The 24,056-nt window shown below is 43.7% G+C and overlaps 1 protein-coding gene and 1 pseudogene across 4 annotated transcripts in view; one reads left to right on the top strand and one right to left on the bottom strand.

The window, feature by feature from the left end:
* The window catches only part of Ints6l (integrator complex subunit 6 like), a 53,019-nt gene extending 42,598 nt beyond the window's left edge, over positions 1-10,421 (bottom strand). For 2 of the 4 annotated variants that reach the window (XM_006527976.3, XM_006527977.2), the window contains exons 1-2: positions 9,930-10,417; positions 9,720-9,797 (exon numbers count right to left, since the gene is read on the bottom strand). In XM_006527976.3, the coding sequence (XP_006528039.1) occupies positions 9,720-9,797; positions 9,930-10,040 (189 nt within the window). In that variant the 5' untranslated portion in view covers positions 10,041-10,417. Of the gene's footprint in view, positions 1-9,719; positions 9,798-9,929 lie in introns of all 4 variants that reach the window. The other 2 variants (XR_003953008.1, NM_172779.4) reach the window with 2 other exon arrangements.
* Positions 10,422-16,888: 6,467 nt separating this feature from the next.
* On the top strand, positions 16,889-17,368 carry Gm14633 (annotated as a pseudogene).
* The last annotated feature ends 6,688 nt before the right edge of the window (positions 17,369-24,056 follow it).

Raw genomic sequence — 24,056 nt, 5'->3', positions numbered from 1 at the left:
TGGGTGATTGCTTTGCTATGCACTATCATATTAGAAGACTCTGGAATAGAGGCAGCTTGCTATCAGTTCTGTTTCTTAACCTCTCTGGGCCCCAGATAAATGGCTCTGACTTATCTATTAAGTGGTGATAATAATACCTATGACATAGGCTGACTGGGGAGATAAACTAAATAAACACTTTATATTCACTGGCAAGCTGCCCTGTATATAAGCATTGCTCAATAATTGTCAGCTGCTATTATTAGAAAGCAAACATGCATTTTTTCAAGGAAGCAGATCTGAGTCAATTCATATCTGAAGCATATGGCATATGATAAGGTCTAGACAATACATTTGACCATAAAATAAGACTTAGGAGGACCCAAAACTTGGCTATTAAATGATCTATGTCTTTAAAATAAAGGGTTTGTTACAGTGCTGGGACTTCACATAATCTAAATAATTACTACTGAGCCACATTCTAGCCACTCCCACATATTTTGCATGTTATTAACAGGCTTATCTGTGCTAGCATCTTTATAATACACATTTATTCTTTAAATTGGAGCCTTTATAGTAATAATGCAATCAGATTGGCCTTAGAAACTCCACTAGGAAGTTGAATCCCCCAGAAATAAGAATCTTCGACACTTTCCTGTCAGGTGGACAACCCCACCACCACCACCATGCATTCCTCTTTAAGGCTCTGATGACTTCCCATGATAAGACAGGGCTGAGCAAAGAGCATTAAAATAAACTTCCGTGAGAGCAATGATTCAAACTCCCTTTTGTTTCTTACGATTGCACTATGTGAGCTGGAAAAGTGTATCCTCTCACTTACTTTTCCTGCAGAAAGCGGTTCCTGGAGAATCTGGAACCAAGTAGCTAGGGGACTCTAAGGAAGGACAGAGTAAAGACTTTAATAACACTGAAAGCCTGAAACATTGAGTGCTACCAATGAACACATGCTGTCAATGGAATCCTGAGCGATTACACTTAGATTCGTTCACATGTATACTATATTATACTTAGCCCAGGGAAAAAAAAAATCTAACCCAACCAGTTGGATCGGCAACTGCATCCAAAAACGTAAGCAAGCAAACTAGCTTTCAGTCCAGCCAAGAATAGGATGCTTTCATATTTTGCCCCAGAGTTGAGGGTTATCGAGCCATCAACTCTGAACTGTAAGATAACCTTTCATGTATAAATGAGGCCTTTATGATGGTGTTCATTTTAAACAGGACTCTGAGAGAAAAGAGCCTCCTTCAGAAACAATTTCCAGGGCCTGAACTTCAGAAACTACCTTCAGAAAGAGGACAGAGAGACACTCACTGCTCACTGGAACTGCAGTGTGAGACATGCATGGAACTTTAGATTTCCAAGCAACCACATTTTAAAAACTATAAAAGCTAGGACTGGTAGCATGTGCCTGTGGTCCCAGCCTCTCAAGAGGCAGCTAGCTGTAAGAAAGTCACTTGATCTCAGGAGTTCTAGGCCAGTCTGCTCAATATGGTAAGATCGCACACATACATACACACACAGACACGAGCAAGCAAGCATGTGCGCGCGCACACACGCACACACACACACACACACACACACACACACACAACTGGAATTGTATGCCATTTACTTAACATAATATAGCCAACTATATTTTGCATTGTTCAGCACACTTATAAACCATCCACTTTCAAAGTGCTCAGTGGCTATGGCTGCTGTGGCAACAGTAGAAAAATATTGAATCTCGAACTACTGACATAGGCCGGTGGGAAAAGGTGCTTGACCCTAGCTAGGTGACCTAAGTTTTATCCCTGGTTCTACATAGTGGAAGGAGAGAAGTCCTCTGACCTGCACACATGCACCAGAGTGACACATGCAGATGATCACACAAAGGAGGGTAAACACTTGAAAGACATGCCAACCACCTCTCTACCCCCTCAGTCCCTTGCTGTCTCTGCCGGAGCCTTTTCCAAATCCTCACACAGCACAGACAGGGAGTTCTGAGGAAGAAAACGGTGTCTTGAGAGGATGTGTTTTTAAGAAATCAGACTGGAGCCGGGCGTGGTGGCGCACGCCTTTAATCCCAGCACTTGGGAGGCAGAGGCAGGCAGATTTCTGAGTTCGAGGCCAGCCTAGTCTACAAAGTGAGCTCCAGGACAGCCAGGGCTATACAGAGAAAGCCTGTCTCAAACAAACAAACAAACAAACAAAAAGAAATCAGACTGGAAACCCAAACCCATTTACCAACAGAGAATAAACACAGCAGTTCTGTGGCTGAGTGACCTCTATGGGTTAAAAAGGCTTGCCTGGGAAGGAAGCCCTGGAAAGTCGATCACTACTTGCAACCCTGTATTCACGAGATAAGTATCCCCGGCTTCCAACACGTATCCATGCTGTTGGACTAGAGGGAAGGGAACAGGAGACTCTCTCAATTAAGGATCCATATTAAAGGAGTTAAATTTTTCTTTATTCAGACCCCACCCCCACCCATACAATCTGGCCCTTCCCTAGAAAGCGCGTTTCACCCCAAGACATAGAACAGCTGCCTTGTTTGGTCACTGTGAAACTAAGAACCCTGTGTTCTCAGCAGCTCATTTTCTCTTCCAGAAGCAAAGGCAAACTGAAAAGGAAAATATTTGCCTTCTCCTTCCCTGCACCTGGCCTTCTACATCCCCAGTCCCAGTGCCAGGATGAAACACTTTCAAGTAGCTAGCACTAATTAAAGAGAAGACAACTTCCACTAAACCTTCTACGTTACCCCACCTCCACACTTCCTCTCCACCCTGGCCCACTTGGACGAATGCTGTAAAATCATAACCAAACAGGCACGGACGACAAACCCTACCCCCACTTCTCTCCAAATCCACTTCAGACACCTCCATTAAAGAAATACACAAACTGTAGCTTGTCGGTTTCAAAAGTCTCCTGTGTTCTCTCTGAACTACTCCCAATTGTAATGAAATAACCTGCGTTCTCAGAGTCTTCTANACTCCTTCCCGTTTTCCCCTTGAGCTGGGTGTTTCCTGGTATTACCCTAGGTCTCTATAACAAAGCTTAGTGCGCAGACATTGCTCAATAAATATAAATGTCTGCCTAGACTGCAGAGATAGGGAGGCACCGTCAGACCACCCTGGGGAATCACCATTTTGATCATATCACAGCAATAATAAAAGTTGCATTTCCCTGCAAGAAAGAGGAATGAGAAGCAGATAAAGGAAAATTAGAATGGTTAATGGTGATTACTATCTGGAGAAAAAAATCTTGAAAATGGGGATGCTGGTGGGGATGGGGGTAGCTTTTGCATGTACACATTGCCAGAAATATTTTTTCCTGTTGAATACCTAGTAAGGTCTAGGCACTCTCTAGTACTAGAGGTACAAACAGCCTTCCTTATGTTCAGATGCTCATATTAGGGAGGTCAAGATGAACACTATTACATTTACCATGTTAGGAGCTGTGGGTGTATCTCAGGAGTAAAACTGCTTAGCATCTATGAGGCCGTGGATTCAGTATCCCAGAAGAATATCAACACACATACAGTAATAAACTGCTAAATGCAGAGGCGGTGGCAGTGGGGGGCAGGGGAGGCTGTGTGGAGAAAGGGTTAAGGGAACTTGCTACACTCCTTGGAGTGGAAGTGGGGAAGAGGAGCCTGATCACTTCAGAGAATGTACAAGAAAGGGTTGAAGCTGAATGGGTGCGGCAGCATATAGACCTTTAATTCTAGCACGCAGAAGCCTGAGGCAGGAGGCTAGAGAGAAAAGCAAATCCCAGCATGGTGGTACAAGTCTGTGATCTCAGCACTCTGGAGGCTGAGGCCGGAGGACTGCTATGAATTCAAAGTCAGTCTGGGCTACATCGGATCAAACAAAACAAAATGAGTTGAAGTACGTCCAAGCTATAGAGAACAATGTATATACAGTCACACAGATGTTAGAGGTATAACCACTTTGGAAAGGAGGACTTAATTTCTCTTGCTGATTGGAGCCTGGGTTCATGTGAGAAGAAAATAGACAGACATTGTTGGAAAGGTAACACACATCCAGATAAAGGCATGACTAGTGTTTAGGCCAAGGTGTTTGGACTTTTTATTCTGACATCTGATGGAAAATCCTGAAGGACTTTTCCTTTTTTTTTTTTTTTTATTTCTCTTTATTTACTTTTTGTGGAGATAATATCTCACTCTGCAGCCCAGGCTCTTTGAATTCACTGTGTAGCACAGGATAGTTGAATTCATGGCAATCCTCCTGCCTCAAACTTCCAAGTACTAGAATCCCATGAGGAAACCATCATTCAGGGCTTGGTTTTGTTTTGGAGACAAAATATAAATATGCAAAGCCAGGCTGGGATTACAAGCATGAGCCACCATGCCCGGTGCCTGAAGGATTTTCACAGCAAAATGACTGTTTCACTTTATTTAAAGATTAACAAACAGGGAAGAATGACTAGAGGACAAGACTCGCTGAATGTCAGCCACACCAGTGGCTCTGGTGACAAGTGGCAAACACTGACATTTCAAGAATGGCTAGATATACGTAAGAGAGGTCTAGGATAGAAGGTAGATCTCTACAATGTCGTCAGTGCTCTCCTTGTATCTTCTTGTTGATCCCTAATCTCAGCATTGGACTCAGACCATTAGACCTTGGCCAGAGATATGGCCTTCTAGAGTTAAGTCCCCATCCCATCCCCTTTTCTTTTGATAATCTACAATGACTATTGTCAGATGCTTCAAATAGCTAGGGAGGAGGGGAAGTGTGAAAGAAAGCCAAAATCAAGCTAGGCATAATCTCAGCACTTGGGAGGTAGAGGCAGCATGAACTCTGTGAGTTCAAAGCCAGCCTGATCTGAAAGATCCTGAACAGAAAGTTTCAGGATAACCAGAGCATTTCTATAGATTCTTAACCACAATGGAGGACTCCATTAAAAGTTGCTCCTTGCCAGGCAGTGGTGGCACACTCCTTTAATTCCAGCACTTGAGAGGCAGAGGCAGGCAGATTTCTGAGTTGGAGGCCAGCCTGGTCTACAGAGTGACCTCCAGGACAGCCAGGGCTATACAGAGAAACCCTGCCTCAGAAAAAGAAAAACAAAACAAAACAAAGGTGCTCCCTTAGCCAGGCAGTGGTGGTGCACACCTTTAATCCCAGCACTCAGGAGGCAGAAGCAGGTGGGTGTCTTTGAATTCCAGGATAGCCAGGGCTACACAGAAAAACCCTGTCTGGAAAACAACAACAACAACAAATGTTCTTTTAATACTTTAGTCAAAATTCTAATAAATGTCTATTACATGTATCAGTTTTTAAAATATTGAGTTTACTTCCTCAGTTGGTAAGCCAGAATTCTTTCTCTTTCTGGCTCACATTGGTAAAGGCATGCAGACACTAGTAATCAAAAGTAGCCACACAATGTTGAAAAGTAACATCCAAGAGAGATGCTCACTTTTTCAAATGGTTTATATTTTCAAATTATTAGCTTAGAGAGTTTCTTTGAAACATTATCTCTTATTTATAACACTTCTGACCACTATTTATTCACGTTTCAACTATTTCTTGAAAGATGTTTCTGTTATTTAAAAAAAACTCCTTTAAATAAAAATAATTTTAATAAAGTGGCTTCAACTATAATATCATTTTTAATACTTTTACTAGGAGAGAACCCAGGCTAGTGGCTTACTTTCTTCTGACAAGCCTGCCTCTCCCAGTCACAGAATAGAAGGAAATTATGATTCATAACAAAACAAAACATACAAGACAGCAGAATCTCAGCCAAAACTATTGAGAACTATAATTATTGCCACAAAGTTCTCACACAACATTTTAAAAGCCCTGTACTGCATTCATCTTCTAAGGACACACTGTATAGTATATATATATATATATATATATATATATATATATATATAATACTAAACAGGAGTATCTAGCTATGTACACTGAAAGTGTAGTGCATACAGAGAGCATTAATACTGTAACTCCATGGATGAAACAAGTTTATGAAGCAACACTTAGCAACAGAGATTTAACACACAATGTTTGCATTTCATACATGGTCCCCAAATGAAACTTAATTGCATCAACACACATGGCACAGCATGGAACAGGTATGACTAATATTAAAAGAGTAGACAGCTATATGCAAAGAAGTATGCAGTAGAGTTACCAAGTCTTTGGTGAAATACTATATTTACATACTCAACCACATATGTTAGTGAAAAATTCCTGCTGCAGCAACTTCGCACAAGATTTCTTGTCAAAGCTTGTAAGTGGATATACTGGGAAGAGCTGCATGCCTGTTAAAAAGAAATCTCCTAAGCAAATGCACAACTCATGCTTATTACAGCTGGAACAGAAGAGGATCTACTAGCAAAATAAAATTCATTTGGAAGCATTTGGAGTTGGATATACTCCAGATCTGCGAAGTAAAATGTTGCAATGTTTCTGCAGCCTCAGAGAAAGTGAAAATGACACTTTATTTATTCTGCAGAACAATTTGTTACCAATAAAATACTACCAAACCATTACTTGAGCCCCTAAGAGAGAATAAAGTTTTAAGTAGAAACTAAGATGCCAGCTGACAGTCAAAGAAAGACCTATTTTGATATCATGTGTGACCGAAAACGGTCCTATAGGACTACTAGAACGTGAAAATCTATACTGAATTTTAAGAAAACTATCACAAGATGCTCTAAAATTCCAGAACTTCTAAGCAAGCTACAACCTAAAAAGCAAATGAACGAGGTTATCACAGGCAGAGAAGGTTGGGCGAGGTAGAAAGGTAAAGTCCAAAATGGAAATTCAGAAAACTCTTACCTAAATATGGTCTACCAATAGTAATGTTCGTAAAGCACAAAAATATTACTAGATACTTAATATTTCCTTTTACGTAGGTAAAATGAAGAACTAAGACTAAGTGATTGATAATTAAACAGAGATTTGTTTAGTTTTTTTTTTTTAATTTGTTTAATTTGCTGGAGAGATGGCTCAGTGGTTAAGAACACCCAGCTGCTCAAGAGGACCTGGGTTCAATTCCCAGCAACTACATGGCAGCTCACACCTGTCTGTAATTCTAGTTCCAAGGACTCTGGCACCCTCACACAGATATGCAGGCAGGCAAAACACCAACAGACATAAAATTAAAAAAATAATAATAATTAAACATAGTACACAATGTATCTTCACACACTTTAAAGAAGAAAGTGTGTGAAAGACATCAGTGGTGGAATACTTCTTGTAGGATGCAACATAGCAGAAGAAAAAGAACTACAATAAAATTTCCACTAAATATAATACTGAACATTTTCTTCTCTTCCAAACAAATATCGAAAGTTTCATAAACATGTGGCTAAAATACCCAGCCATTCAAACATGCATGGCCACTCAGGGTAATTCACTGAATAAAAGAAGTGGGGGAAACCGAATCTAAATAAGCACACTGGCTGGGCTGTAGCTCAGGAGCAGAACAGTTGCTTAGCATGCAGAAAAGCCTGAGTTGTATCTCTAGCACTGAAAAGAAATAGTATGAGCCATGGATTCCCAGTGCTAGGATTGAAGATGTAATAATGACTGTTAAAATGGGGCAAAACCTCTTCCTGCCAAAGGAAAGGAGTGTGTTAATATTGTCATGGATTCTTTTCCTTTCCTTTCCTTTCCTTTCCTTTCCTTTCCTTTCCTTTCCTTTCCTTTCCTTTCCTTTCCTTTCCTTTCCTTTTTCTCTTTCTTTCTTTCTTTCTTTCTTTCTTTCTTTCTTTCTTTCTTTTTTTGAGAAAGTGTCTCACTATAGAACCCTGGCTGGCCCAGAACTTGCTGAGTAGACTAAGCTGGCCTCAAACTTATAAAGGTCCATCTCTCTCACTGCCTCCTGTATACTAGAGATTAAAGGCATGTAATACCAGGACAGACTGTCACATAATTCCTATAACTCAAAAAAACTATTTTAGGAACTACCATCAGTCCTTGCAAAATGCTGTCCCTTGAAAGAAAACGATAGGTAGGAACTGATTTTGGAGCTTATCCCTCCACTGCTTTAAATTACTGAGTATGTCTTCAAATAGGCGCACTACAAAAGGTAGGCTCTTACTGTTATCATTAGTAGTCAAGAGGTGTCAACAATCAGCCTCTGGCTCTTATTTTATTTTTCTATGCTAAGGTTAGAATGTTTGCAAAGCTTCATATCTGTAAGTGCTCCATTACTGAAATTTATGTCTCCAGCTCTAGGGTCTCAATATGTTAGCCCAGGCTAGCCTAGAAAACTGACATTTCTAAAACCATAGGATATTTACAAGAAGTATACGATTTTTGGTAGATAAATAAAAAATTGAAAACAAACGAGCTGAAACCAGAATAGTATTAGGAAAAGCCTGCAATTTAAACTTTTAATCAAAGCAGAGAGTTACCAAATCAGTATCTTCGCTTTCATTATGTCTGAAGAACATTCTGGCCAACTTACTTTGAGACGTAACAACTCACTAAACCAGGGCTTACAACATCCAGACTGAACCTCCTGTTAATTTACTGAGATGAGTTAGACCGGGGGTGGGGTGAGGGGGGACGGATGGATGACGCACCAATGAAAGACATCAAGGATAATGGTAACAACCTTCTAATATTTCAACATGCAAGCACGATCCTGATGCAGGATGATTTAACAGTTTGAGTTCTTCTTATCAAGCCACTGCAGGCGAACCAGTTCTTTATCTCTTCACCATGGGAACACAAATAACTACCCCACCGAGGCTAAGGGTCAGACCCTGAGAATCAAATCATTGACTTGGTCTAGTGCATCTGCTCAGTCTAAACGCCCCCTGGCAAATCCCTAAGCAGCTAAGAGCAAACCTAATTTCGGATGCAAATAGGTAGGCCTGCTCCCTAAAACACTCTGGCCCCTGTTAAACCAGTTCCCTAAGAAGATTTTGCCTGGGCACCCCCTCCCAACCCCCCCGCGCGCGCCCCCTNCCCTCCCCCAAACACTCTGTGGTTGCTTCGCAGGAATTTCCAATGAAACAGCAACTGTCGCTAAGGTAACTGAGAGCTGGGCTCAACCTGACTGAGCGTGCAGGGTCTGGGAGCTGCATAGGCTAAGCAGTTCCGAGCTAGTGGTGGCACAGGAGGGGCGGGGGCCAGAGCCTCGAATGCAAAGGAGCTGCTCTGGGAGGCCAGCGCTAGTGCAGCCCGGCATTTGGCAGGAAGAGGAGGGGAAGATGCGGTGAAGGAGAAACGGACCGGAGCGGGAGGAGGGAGAGGAAGCCCAGGCGGGGCGGGCCGAGGGATGGAAGGAGGGACCAGAGGAGGAGCTCGGGCGGCAGCAAAGCCCGCGCGGGGCTAAGAGAACATCGGGGCGGAGTCCCAGGCGAAGGGGCCGCAGCCTCACCATGGGCCTCGAGCCCTCCTTCCTCGGCCTCCTCCCCTCCCTCCTTTCCATCTCAGCAGCGCCCTCACCCTGCCTCTGGCTGCCTCATACAAAAGCAAAATGTCCGCCATCTTCGGAGGCGATTGCTGCAGCCGTGCTAGGAACTCGGCCCTCCAGTGCCTTCTCTACACCGGCTGCTCATCTCCGGGCCCCTCTCTGCGACCCCCGACCGCCGCCACCCGCCCTGCTCCTCCTGCCCTTCGGCGCTCCTCACTGCAGCCCGTCCCGCAGGGCGACGCAGGATCGCCACGGGTGGAGGCAAAAGGGATCAGCAGCCCCAGGCTAGTGGACGCGCACGCTCTTCCCGCCCACCGCTCCCCCGCTGGCCTGTTTACCTTGATGCAGTAGGGAGGCTCATCGTAGGTGACCAGCATGTACCTGTCTCCGCGGCTGGCTGGGTCCCGGGCGCGCAGCTGCGGGGCGAGGGATGACGGGGGGGTCGCGTAGGAAACGAGGGGAAGCGATACAAACGTTACAGAAGCACCTCAGTCCAACCCACCCATCCCACAGAAGCGACCCCTTCATCTCCTTTCCCCTCCTTTTACCTTCAAGAATAACTCCACAGCGCCTTTAGCAATGTCCAAATAGGAGGTGCCCAGGTCAGTGCGCTGGTTCATGGAGGCGGACGTATCTATGAGGAACAGCAGGATGGGCATCTTCCACTACACCCCTGGTTCTGGTCCCCACTCTCCCAGTCCCTTTTCCCTCAATGCCACGTATGGCTACCCAAATCCTGAACTCTCGCAGAGCCAGGGAGCAAGAGGAAAAGTGGGAAACGGGATGGGATAGATGGGACCGCTCCTGGCCTCTTTCTGCAGCCCCAACTCCTCTCCCTCCAAGGGAACTTGAAAGTGTGAGTGTGTCGGTCTCCGGGCCGTCTCTCTTCCCCTCTTCTGCCACCACTACTGCCCGCCGCCGCTGCCGCTGCCAGGACTACTGCCTAAGCATCCGTCCACGCTCACTAGAGCGCTCGCCCCAGACTGAGAGCCCTCTCTGTTCACTGACACAACTTCTGTCTGCTCACCTACCATCAGCACCATGTGACTAGAACACACGCCATTGGCTGCCAATTATGTTTAATTTACATATTCATTAGATGACTGGGTAAAGGGAGGGACTTGGGCCAAGCTTGAGGGTTGTAGTTTGGAACCCATGCTGGAGGTAAGGGGCGGGGGAGTAAAGGACCTTCTTCAAGCTCAGATTCTCCTTTAAAGGATTTAGAAGCCTTTAGGGTAATTTGTTTGGTCGTTTGGATGGATTTTCTTTCGTGCTTCAAAGATGGTAATTCGAAAGGAAAGGAGAATTGGGCAACAGTTGCATAGAAACAGATGTTTAGGCAGGCTTCACACAAAACATAACTACAATCAATCAATCCTGCCAGTGGCTAAGACCAAAACATTTCAGTAGCAGCAAACTTCTTTCCTAGCCAGACTTGCTCAAATTCCCTTAGATTAGTCCCTCTTCCTGATCAGTGTTTACATGTCGTTTTCTTGGTTGGTTCAGCTACTTAAAAAGGAAGCTGCCGCGGAAACGTTACCCTAAGCTGTCCTTTTGTAAGGACAGGCTCTCTCAGGCTTTGAAACATTGACCAGCCTGTGATACTTAAACTCCTGTGGGGACTGTGCGGCCTTTATCCATGGCTGATATCCTGCTTCAACTCAGGTTCATTGAACGTCCACAAAAGTGCTAGGCACCTGAAGTAGGCGTTCAATCATTGAAATATGTAGGGTCGATGGTACTGAAATTTAATTTTCAGTAGAGGGAAGTTGCCAATGCTGGCTCCATGTAAGTACTTGGTAACTGGTCAACTATACTTGGCTTTCCACTGCATATGACTCAATTTTTAAACTTGTATCTCAGGCTGGTCCTGAACTCCTCAGCATATCCTACAAGCGTGTGCTATGCCAACTACTGTGACATTATTTTTAATATAGAGTATGAGGTAGTGTTGCAGCATAGGAGTACGATGTTTGCCCAGCTCCTGTGAGGCGCTGAGTTTGAGTCTCCTACAACACTGATGATGGCGATAATGATGATAATGATACAGAGTATTTCTAGCAATGTGCTGTACACAAGTTAGACTCTTGAGCTTCAATGAGTATACAATTTTAATACAATGTGAAGATCACATATATATCTGCAAATGTTTTCTATATTGTTTGTAGATATCCTGTGTATATGTTCTACATGATTGATATATATTATGTTTTCTCAGAAATAAGACCAAAAATGGTGATGCAAGTAAAAACAGCGAGGCAGCACTTGCCTGTGGTCTAGAAGTTCAGAAGATTTCATGGGCAAAGAACAAGGTGTAAAAGAGGGAATCTGGCTTAGGAGGAATGGTGTGAACAAGAGTCCGCCAGAGACCACTCTATGTGTGATGAAGACCAGCTTACTGAAATATATAGAATGACTTGGGAATTAAAGATGGAAAGACATCAAACTTCCCCATTTCTGTCTTAAATATTAGTGGTGAAGGGGCTAGGAGCATTGGTCTTTGGATAGGAGTACTCACTGCTCTTGCAGAAGACACTGAGTTTGGTTCCTAGCACTCACTTAGAAGGCGTCAAACTTCCTGGAAATCCAGGTCCAGGGGATCCAATGCCTTCTGGCCTCTGTGGGTACTATGAACATGTGCACAAACCCACAGATAGACACACAAATGCATATAATTAAAAATAAAAATAAATCATTAAATATTACTGAAGAAAGATCGTATATGCATGGACTAAATAAAAGTTTATGACCAATGGGTACCTGTGTGGTAGTTTTTTGTATTGCTTTGTAGCAAATTATCACAAATTCAGCAGCTTAGCACGTACTTAAATGTTATCTCCTGCTCTGATTAGCTGGATTCCCTGCTCCATCTCACAAAGCTGTGGTCAGGGAAATGGCTAGGCCACATTTTTCATCTGGGAGCTCAACTGGGAAAGAATCAGCTCGGTAAAGCTCAGGAAGGCTGCTGGCAGAATTTATCTCATTGTGACTGTATGTGAAAAGGCTGAGAGCCACCCACAGATCTGCTTGCTGCTAATGTCCTCTGCCACACAAGCCTCTCCATCACCTGTTCACGATGCAGCTGTTTCTTTAGGGCCAGCAGGGAAAGCTCTCTCTCCAATCTGCTGATACAGAGCCTTAGATAATGTAACATAATCACGACAGTGACATCCATTACCTTTGTAATATTCTATTGACTAGAAGCAAGTCAGAGGTCCCAACCATACTTAAGGGAGAGGGATTATACAGCACGGGTACAGAACCCTAGGGCCCAAATGAGAATCCTGTACAACTTTAGGGGCTTATGGGGGAGGAGCATTACCTAGAAACCAGTTTTGCCTAATTTATAATTTTCACTAAAGTCCGTTGTTGTTGTTGTTATGACACTCTTATCTAGCCAAATAACTGCATTGGGCTGGTTTATTATCTTTTGTTTGAACAGAAGTGCCCAGGAGGACTTTATGTTCTGTTATCACGTTCTTTATTTATTCATAATGGTCACTAGCTCACAAATGATATTTTAAGATGACTTTTAAAAATCTTCTTTAGGGTCTGGAGAGATGACTCAGTGGTGAGAATTTCCGCTGCTCTTGCAGCGGACCTGAGTTCAGTCTCTAGCCCTCATCTCAGGCTTATAACCACCTGTAACTCTAGCTCCGGGGGATCTGGTGTCTCATGAACCCACATGCAGAAATACACACATAAAAACAATCCAGGGTGGGGAGGGGGGAGTCTTGCAAGATCTCTGATACTTTTCTCCCAACTTTGCTTACACCTTACTTTTACAATCAGGAAAGAATCTCTCTTTCAAATAACACATGCTGAGTCTTACAAAAAACAGCCCCGAAGGTGACTTGCCAGCATTAACAAAGCACAAACAGCTTCAGTTGCACAATTCTCTAAAGTGGAGGACTCGCAGGTCCCACAAGGTAAGATTTTTCCCCCCTGGTAGGCCTTATAATGGATCCGTTTTCCTCCAAACAAGCCATGTTATTTATTCTTTTTGGCATACGTTCGAGTGTAACCTCAGTGACGTAAACTTAACATCTGAAAAAATGTCCACATCTCATTATAAAATGCAAAACTGACGATATAAAAAAAAAAAGTCGCAACTTGGAAGATTCATATACTTACTCAGATAAAGCCAAAAACCCCAACTGGCTTTTTCCATATGAGCTCCATTACGGTACACTGTACAAAGCCCTGTGCCATACATCAATGCTAAGACCCTTTCTGTGCCTCTCTCTGCTACAGACCATCTACTCCTGTGTTGAAGTCTTAAGTGGATTGGATTGACTTGTCCTTCGTACTAGAGTGTAAGAACTTTGTGGAAGCACTCAAAGTCTATGACTGATGCCTAGTGCAAAGTACTTGCTCAATAAATGTCTGTTAAAAGGAAATTATGAAGTTCATAATGGTTTCCATTCTTTCCTTATCTTCTCAAGTGCTTGGGCATTGTGTCGAATATCCTTTCCCAAGGCTATCCAGCCCAGTATCATTGTACCCTCCCCACCATCCTCCACTTGAGGATAGCAGGTCCTTTTCTCTGTCCTTGTAGATCCAGGACCTTCTGGATCTGGGCCCCAGTAGGCCTCTCCAGACCAATTGGCAGCCTTCTTTACATTGCTTACAAAGTTGTTATATAGCACAGTGCTTGTCTCCTTCACTCAAATCTTTCCTACTATTCCTCAGTCTTAGTTTGCTTTCATTGCTGGACTTCTGGCAAGTAAGTGGATCTCTTTTGTTGTCTCTTTGTGACCTGGATTGTCCGTCCAGTCTTTCCTGTCTTCTCCTGGTCTTTGAGCTTGTGAGCTCTTGAAAATCATTTCCTCTTTGCTCATATCTCCATCCATTATCTACTTTTTATTCACTTATGAACCCTAAAGTATTTTAATCCCCCATCATGATTTCTCATTCCAGATCTTCCTAGCTCGGGTCTGTGCTACCAGAGACTTCCTAGGTAGGAATTCTTACCTAATACTGTTCTTCTGGCCATCCTCTCCTCTACCCAAGTGCTGGCAGGCCTTGTGTCACTCTTACATTTTATATGCTTGGCCTTAGTGTGTTTGCTGCTATATAAATGTGATACTGATACTTTGTTTCAGAGAAGGCCTATTTCACTTCTCACTTTCTAAGGATTCCACCCCCTTACCCTTAGCTACTGTGCACGACCTAATTGTTACATTTTTGTTTGTTTGTTTGTTTTGTACTTTGAGACAGGGTTTCTCTGTGTAGCTCTGCTGTCCTAGAATTTGCTCTGTAGACCAGGTGGCCTCGAACTCACAGAGATACATCTGTCTCTGCCTTCATAGTGCTGGGACTAAGGTGTATGCTACCACTGCCCAGCAAATCATCACATCTTGAGAAGATCTGACTTGGAATTTCCCCAGTCTACTTTCCATGGCTCAGAGACTAATACAGTCTCCCTGCATGTTTCCCCAAACTCTTGCCTTCCTAAAACCCACACAGTCTGTTTTCTATCTCCAGAAATCTATGGAAACTGCTTAGATGTCCTCAGTGGCCTATTTCTGGACAAGTCTGGTGCTCTGGCCTGCATCTTCCACTGGTAGCATAACTATTTGGCATTTGCCTTCCTGAGCTCCCGACCCTATCCACCTGCCTCATGGACATATTTTTGGATGTACTCAGGACTGTTTAGTAATAGTAAATGCTAAGTCTGCTGCTAAGTCTTAGAAATTTTAAATAAAACAGAAAAAATTGCTAAGTGAATAAAGATTGTAGAAATAACAACAGTCTTTTGGGGGTAAGTGGGAAAAGAAGACCAGGAGGCACTGGGATCAGTCACCAGTACTGGAAAAAAATGATAAAAAGTTAATGCTATGTACATACTCAATAATAACAAGAATAGAAATAGCCTGTGTCCTTACAGAGCTTATATTCCAGTGGAGGAATAAGTAAAAGAGGAAAAGAAGTATTATCATAAGTACCGTGAGAGAAGAAATACAGAATGTTCTGGAAGCATTGAGGAGGAGCCTATATTGTAGAAGTGGAAGTGGGAACAGGGGTTTCCTGAAGGATCTGACTTTGAAGCTTTCAATGGCATGAACACAGAATGTGAATGAAGATAGCTGGAGATGGAGGAACAGGGCAGAGGAGGGCAGGGTAGTATAGTGGCTATTCCTGGTTGTCAACTTGACTATATGTGGAATGAACTACAGTGCAGAATTGGAAGGCTCACCAGTGATCCTAATCTGGAGGCTGGGAGATACAAGTTTCTGACCTGGATCTTGGCATGGAGATCTTGAGGCATAGTGGCTATGAATCTCAGGAAACTAAGGCAAGGAGATCTCTTGAGTTCAAGATCATCTGGGATTGAAGGCGTGAGGCATACTCCTTTAATCTGGGCCACACCTTTTGCTGGAGAGCTACATAAGGACATTGGAAGAAGGAAGATTCTCTCTTCTCCTGCTTGCCTTGTGGGACTGAGCAACTGCTATATCCTTGGACTTCCATTCACAGCTGCTGCTGACCATTGTTGGGAGTTGGACTACAGACTGTAAGTCACCAACAAATTCCCTTACTATAGAGACTACCCATAAGTTCTGTGACTCTAGAGAACCCTGACTAATACAGGTAGTATTCCAGGGAGAAAGACTATAGTAAGAGAAGCCAGACAGGGAGAAAGGTTACAGTAGAGCCTTCAAAAAACATGGCTATCCTGTACAGTTTAGGGGAGCATTTCGGGCAGAGACGAGCTCAAAATGAACTTGGAAAAAAACGAGGAGGAGCCATGTGAAGTGGCTGCCTGGCCCTGTTAGGAACTGACTGCCCTTTTGGAGGCACAAGAGAACTACTGAAGAATGATCGCTGTGTTGTACTTTGATAATATCCTTCCATTTGCAGTGTGGGGAGTGATCTGTGTGAGAGTACAAGTGGGACACTGAAGACTTGGGCAAGCTACTTCTGTAATGTTGGCGCAATGAATTGGTGACTCAGGGTTGGGAAGAAGGGTTGAAGGTGCTAGTCCCACTGGAACAGAAGGAAATGAAGTTTTAATTTTGGACGGAACATGGGGCTAACACTGGGCGATAAGGCAGTAATTGCATAGGAGAAGGCATTCATTCAACCAATATTTATTTAGCAGCATCTATGTGCCCAGCATTGCGGTATTTATTTATCCATTTATTTTATGCAAATGAGTATTTTGCCTTCATGCCTGTCTGTCTGCACCATGGAGGGTCTGGTGCCAAGGAAGCAAAAAGAAGGCATTGGGTCACGTGGGAACTGGAGTTACAAAGGCTTGTAGGCCGACATATGGGTGCTGAGAACTGTTACCACGGAGTCATCTCTCCATTGTTTTACAAGTGACATACCCATCAGCAGATAAGACAGGTCAAAATCCCTGTCTTTAGGCTTAAAACTAGAAACTACCTAGTATGTTAGATGGCGGCAAAAGTATAGAAAAAAACTTGAGTGAGGTAGAGAGGGCCAGTTTCTGTGAGGGGAACAAGGTGCATCTGAATCATGTGTTGGCCGCTTAAGGAGAATGGGCAAGTGTCGTGGTCTCTGAACTGCCCGGAAGCTCCGCAGTCACCGACGGGACCAGAAGTGGCATGACAAACAGTACAAGAAAGCCCACTTGGGCACAGCCCTGAAGGCCAATCCGTTTGGGGGCGCCTCTCATGCAAAGGGAATTGTGCTGGAAAAAGTAGGGGTTGAGGCCAAACAGCCAAATTCTGCCATCAGGAAGTGCGTCAGGGTGCAGCTCATTAAGAACGGGAAGAAGATCACAGCGTTCGTGCCCAATGATGGCTGCCTGAACTTCATTGAGGAAAATGATGATCCAGTTGCTGGATTTGGTCGAAAAGGTCATGCTGTAGGTGATATCCCTGGAGTCCTCTTTAAGGTGGTTAAAGTAGCCAATGTTTCTCTGTTGGCTCTATACAAAGGCAAGAAAGAAAGGCCAAGATCATAAAATTTGACATTGGAAACACAGTAATAAATTTTCATATTCTGAAAAAAAAAAGAAATGATCAGGGAACAAGTCGAAAACTAAACTTCAGACAATAACTAAGCTGCCCAGAGAAGAGATCAAATGGATGGCAAGTGCTTCATCCCCTGAGCATAAGCAAGACAAAGCTCTGTGCATTTTTATCTCAGTGTCGAAGTCCTGTGAGATAAGGGCCTATTCTTCCGGAGGTAAAGGTGAGGAGACTTGAGGCCCCTAAGTTGATTAGCTGCCATCCTCCAAACCCAAGCTTCCTTGCTTCTTAATAACAGCAATAGAACAAATAGTGGAGAAAAGTCCAAAAAAAAAAAAAAGCTCAGCAGGGGAGCCCAGGACAGCAGGAGCAAACAGCCTGGAGCACGGGTCAGAGAGAGGAGGGCGCAAGCACCCAGGCTTCAGTTGGCACTGTACTGTAGGACAGTGGGGGACCTGGGTTTTTTGTAATTTACCTGGAGATCGAATTGTGCTAGTAGAAACATCTTCTGAAAGCGGGTGAGAAGAGACTTGGGCCTGGGGAGAGGGAACCCAGAAATTCAGAGGAAAACTCCAAGCATCTGCTGATGAAGGGCATTTAGGAGCCCATGACAAGGCCTAGCACAATCCTTTTTTAGCTGTTCCCTTCTGCCTGCAGGCCTGGCATGGCAAGCTGTATGGACATTTATAGACCCGATTGCTCTGAGATGTGGCATAGGCTAAAAATAAAAATAGCTGCTGCTGAAACTTGGCCCAGTACAGACCCGACACCAGCTTCCCAACGGATTCTGTCATTTGGGTTACTTCCTGTCACAAGTAGGGTGTGGGGGCCTCTGGGCAAAAACCTTGAAATCTCCATCTTCCTTTTTTTTTTTTTTTCTGATATCCTCCTTCTAGCTCCTGCCCCAAGACGGCAGCAGCATGTCTCCTACGGTTACACAGGAGCAAGCACACAGGAGGCAAAAGAATCCATGTTCTGTGGGTAGTGCCACTGGGGGGGGGGCACCTGACACATAGTCTATGTACCACATTGGGGAGGCCTGTGACAGACAACCCCATCTTTTCCTGCTTCCAGAAACTCAGAACTTCCTTTCTGCTCTTTCTTTCCCCACGTGCACAAGGCTATCAAATCCTGCCAGATGTTTGCCTTTTAGATATTTTTCAAATCCATCTCCTTTCTGTTCCTTGGCCCTCATGCTTTAGTCAGCTTCTGTTGTATGACATTTCCTGGGGAGATATGAAGAAAAAGACTACTCACCCCAGATAAGAGTCTGACAACAGACCAGAGACGTGATCCCACCCAAGTCTCAGCGAACCCGTGTGTTTATCTGCGTACTTACAGATGTATGAGTGAAGAGTTACTTAAAGGACCATGAGACACCAAAAAGCCATCCCAGCATGGATAGCCTAGTGTTGGCTAGCAATAATCCTTGGCATAAAACAGTCCCTTCTAGGGAGAATAGGGAGGCAGAAAAGAAGCTGATGAAACTCAGAAACCACAAATATTTCACATCCACAACCCCGTCCCCACCACCGCACCAAGTTTTACAAGTAGGGAGGATTGCTGGGAGAGGAACCCTTGCCATCCTTTACTTTCTGAGCAGCTGATCCCTGCCAGCTGAGCGGCCTGCAAGTCATGCAGGGAACTCCAAGAATATCACTCACACTGGAGTGGGCTTTTTTGGTGATGCAGCTGCCTTTTCTGTCACCGTACTCCTGGAAGGAGCCCTAAGGAATTCATTGGTTCAGTATACCAGATGTAGGTGGAATGTTTCCTTTGGTCCCCTGACAGGGGTGAATTCACCTGTATCCATCTCTCCCCAGAAAAGGATGTATGTATACAGCAGCTTTGCAGTGTTGTGAGAACAGAGGAGAAAGAAATCCACTTACAAGAAGAAACATTAATTAGGTTAACGGTATCAGAAGTGTCAATCTGTGGTGACTTAGTCCACTGGGTTTTAAGCTAGTGGAGGCAGTACCTAATGGTGAAGGATATGGCAAATGAGAAGCTCAACTCATGATGGGCAGGAAGGAGGGAGGGAGAGACAGACAGACAGACAGACAGACAGACAGACACAGAGAGAAGAGAGGAGAGGAGAGGAGAGGAGAGGAGAGGAGAGGAGAGGAGAGGAGAGGAGAGGAGAGGAGAGGAGAGGAGAGGAGAGGAGAGGATTCTTATAACTAAATCCTTCCCCTACGGCTAGATAAGCTATCAATTCATATATGAATTAATTCACTCATAATGTGGCCACCTTCCAAAAGCCTCACCTCTGAACACTGCTATTAGCCCATGTTTGGTGTCTTGACATGGCCACATGGGGACACGGGAAGCCACTTTGTGGGGGTTCAGTTCATCAGACATTTATTTAGGCATTTGCTCCATGCTTGGTAAAAAGACAGACAGGACATGATTCCTGTCTTGGTGAGCTACTGCTCCACTGGAGAAAGCTCAGCAGATCATTTTCCATATCCTTTGGGAGGATGGGAGAGATGTTAGGAGGGATACTGGACCAACATACATACTGAGGGGGGCATATAAAGGCAGGACTTACCTGGCAAGTTTCAGTCCTTCCTTTCTTAGCCAGTACACCTATCATCCCACAGCTACTATGAATGTGACCTGAATCCTCATCTCTGAAAAACTGCTTGCTTGGAGATCACTCAGCATTGCTACATCAGCAGCTTGCCACAAGCAACCCCTTGCTTCGTGGTGTTAATCTGCCTCGGGACTTGGAGATGCGGGCTGAAACCCACAGTCTTACTCAGCTCTGTCCCTGTCCTGCTCTGCTTCCTTTACTTCCTTCTTCTGGAAGGCTTTTCTGTAGCAAATTACAAAAACCCAGATCCCTAACTTGGATTCTGCTTGTAGAGAAGCTGACTAGGAAAGCGTGCTTAATAAATTTCTGTACACTTAACATGCGGTGAAATGAAGGCGAGTCAAAGACTAGATAGAAGATTAAGTCCAGGAATGAGGGAAAAGTCAGAGTATTGAAACACTGGCCTTAGTCAGGTGGTACTGGTGTCAATGGTAGTGTATGATTTTAATCCCAGCACTTGGGAGGCAGAGGCAGGCAGATATCTGAGTTTGAGGCCACCCTGGTCTACAGAGTGAGTTCCAGGACAACCAGGGCTACACAGAGAAACCCTGTCTTGAAAAAACAAACACCAGAAGAAAAGAAAAAAAAAAAGAGAAAACCAAAAGAGAGAAACTCTAGCTCTAGATGTTTCTTAACCAAAGAAGAAACAATGTGGATAAACTTTTACACAGTGAAGCATTTTTAAGGTGTTAAAAAATGACAACATGCCGGGCAGTGGTGGCACATGCCTGTAATCCCAGCACTTGGGAGGCAGAGGCAGGTGGATCTCTGAGTTCAAGGACAGCCAGGGCTACACAGAGAAACCCTGTCTCAAAACAACAAGAAAATGATAACATGAAATTTGCAGGCAAATGGATGCAACTAGAAAGAAAAATCAACCTGAGTGAGGTAACTCAGACTCAGAAAGACAAATATGATATGTATTCCCTTATAAGTAGATGTTAGCTATTAAGTAAATGATAAGCTACAGTCCACAGACCCAGAGAGCTTAGGTATAGAGGAGGGCTGGGGGGTGTGCATGGATCTCCCTGGGAAGGGGAAATAGAATAGATTTTGGGTGGACTGCGGGTGAGTGGGAATGGGAGTGGGGGGGATCAGGTGGAGGAGGTGAGGGGAGAGAGTTCAGGGAGAGATGGCTATAAATGGAGGGCATTTGGGGGTTGCTATAGAACCCTAGTGCAGTGGAAGGTTCCTGGAACCTATGAAGGTGACCTTAATGAGGACTCCTAGTAATGGAAGATACCAAGTCTGAACTGGCCAACATTTGTAGCACACAAGGCTTCCAGTGGAGCATCTGGGTTGCCTTCCATTGAGTTATTGTCCGAAAGGGTAGAGTGGAGATCTCTAAACTACCCAGTCTGATGCTATGGCAGAAAGTCATTCTCTGAAACCTGACAGTGGAGTCCCATTGCCAAGGATAACACCCACACAGCTAATTGAACTAGAGAGGAAGAGCAGGTCCCTGTGTGAAGCCTTCAGTCCTAAGTCCTCGTCTCTTTGGAGCAGGAAGGTACTCTGCAGGTTATGGAAAGAGAAACCTGGACACCAACCCAGCCACAAAAACCTCCACCTACAATCTCTCCTGGGGTATTGATGTGTCACTTCTGTCTCCCACCAGCAGAAAAGAGCGACGGCACAGCATTCTTCTCAAAACAGTTTATTCAGGAACCTTTCAACATGCAAGCAGGAATCACTCTCTAGCCCCTAATCGCAATCCCTTATATAACCCCTCAACCACGCCCCATCAGCCGTGTAATCTCAGTTCATTGGCCTTTGTCAAATGGCCTGATCTTGCGTCATGGTGCGCCTGCGCAGCTTTCACGATGGATGTGGCTTATTTTCAGGTGTATGAGGAAGTCAGGTGCAAGTCATAAGACTTGGCTGCAGTCCCGGGCACCATCTTGGGACTACCGCCACACCTGCTCCCCACATTGATGGTGGTGGAGAACTTGTGAGAGTTGTCAAACAATGTCTGGCTTTACTTGAGATCCCTGCCATGAGAGGGCACCCCATGCCCTACATTGCCTGGACAGCCAGGAACTGGAGACTGGATAACCCAGAGACCTAGGGTAGAACCAAACTCGACTGGCAAAAAAGAAAAAAAAATGATTCCTAATGCTATTCTGCTATATTCATAGATGGGTGCCTTGACTAGTCATCATCAGAGAGGCTTCACCTGGCAGCAGAACCCTGACTAATACACCCATTTATACATCCTTGGCAAGGTTGTATAGATGCTTCCTGAAAATTGAAAGAAACCCTTCTGGAAGGAGGCTCATAAAGGTTCAGAAATTAGGTAAATAAATCTCAGGGAGTTTCTGAAACTTACAAGATTCACACCTGAACCCTAAATTCTCTTTTTGATGTTTTTGTATAAATGCCCATCATAGTTGCTGCGTTTGAATCTCTCTTCCATATGTAAGTTCAAACAAGTTTCCTTTTATTTATTTTTTAAATCTTGCAAAGCTAATAGGCAAAGTTGTTCATCCTTGGTTTTGTTTGTATTTATTTAATTAGTGTAGCCAAACTGCTTGCATAAGTTTATGGGCCAGATGTATTTAATTTCCTATAAATTAATTCATATCCTTTATCCACTTTCCCATTGACGTTTGAATTTTAAAAATATTTTCCATGAGTTTATTAAACAGTAACACTATTGCTCCTGTTATGTGTTGTAACTATTTAATCCAATTTATTAGTACACATTTTAACTTTGTTTATAATGCCAGTAAAACATTTTAATTTTTCTACCATTAAATTTGACTTTTATATTCATTATGACTTTTGAATTTCTTGTCAGGAGTTAAAAGCTCTTCCTAATCTGGCGTCATAAACGAATTAAATCTTTCCTCTTAGTACACTCATAGTTTTGTTTTTTAATGTTCATATCTGTCTTCCAAAGGCAAGAACCATGGAAAGGAAATGGATTACAAAGACTTAAAAGTCTTTCAAAACAAGACACGATATAAATTATACTTTATACATTACAATGAACTATCATTTGGCCATTCTGAAGATAAAAAGCTTTCACAATACTTTTCACAATAGTATATGAAAAGAGACAGAAAAGGTAGTTTTGGTTCAATTTTTGTGTGTCTGTATAATAAAATGTGTGAAAATCCATATCCCATAGTGTCAACAGGTGTTACTATTGGGTAAGCTGAAGCTGGAGTAAATCATTTAAATGTCAGGAACAAGGAAAGAAATGGAATAAACAACGAGACAGGATTTAGACATGTGCAGTTCACACAAATTCCCTTCTGCTAAACACAAGGAACCAAACATGGAGACGTGTGTAGAGGTAACATCGAACACAGTTCACAGCTGTTAGCTGAATGAGGCTGTACAGACCTTTAATTCTAGCACTGGGGAGGAAAAAGCCAAAGGGGCCAGCACAAAGTTTCAGGCAATCCTGGGCTATAATTGTAAGTTCTAGGCCAGCCAGGGCTATAGTGTGAGTCCCTGTCTCAAGACAGACAAATAAAACCCTCACCAAGCAAAACATAAAAACCAAGTAGGCAAACCATTTCCTACTGTGTAAAGCAGATCAAATATGTGAAGAGTTAGTTGCTGCTTGACAAACATGCTAAATCAAGAGAATGATTAAATTAAATGTATTCTAATAAGTTACCAAAAAGTTTCAGGAGATGACATTTATTTTATTAGCATACAAAGAATCGGTTTCATTATGGCATTTTCCAAATAAAACTTATCTTAGTTGTTTGCTTTCCCACTTTCTCCCCACTCTCTGTTCTCCTTGTGCCTGCCCTCCCAGGACCTTTCCACTCTGTGCCATGTGCCTTTGGCTGCCTCCCATCATTTCTCATTCCCCCTGTGTTGACTACATCTAGTTTCAGAGTCTATCTACCTTCTCAAACACTCTCTGATTACATAGATAGAAACACTGAAAGGTTCCGTTTGCCAGTTTTTCACCAAGGTACAAAAGGTCTCTAAGAAGCTCCATCCTGTGGTAAAGAGAGCTAATGATTACTGATGGCTGCTGGAGGAGAGGGGGTCTTTCTCTAATGTAGCCATCAAGAGGGGGACCAGGTGAGAAGACAGGAAAGGAGGGGCATACAAGAGAGAATGTGGTGCATGAAATCACAGTACACCATACATAAGTGTGCCAAAGTCAA

The sequence above is a fragment of the Mus musculus genome, chromosome X, assembly GCF_000001635.26.
Source record: "Mus musculus strain C57BL/6J chromosome X, GRCm38.p6 C57BL/6J".
Classification (NCBI taxonomy): domain Eukaryota; kingdom Metazoa; phylum Chordata; class Mammalia; order Rodentia; family Muridae; genus Mus; species Mus musculus.
This window is presented reverse-complemented; position numbering and strand designations above follow the sequence as displayed.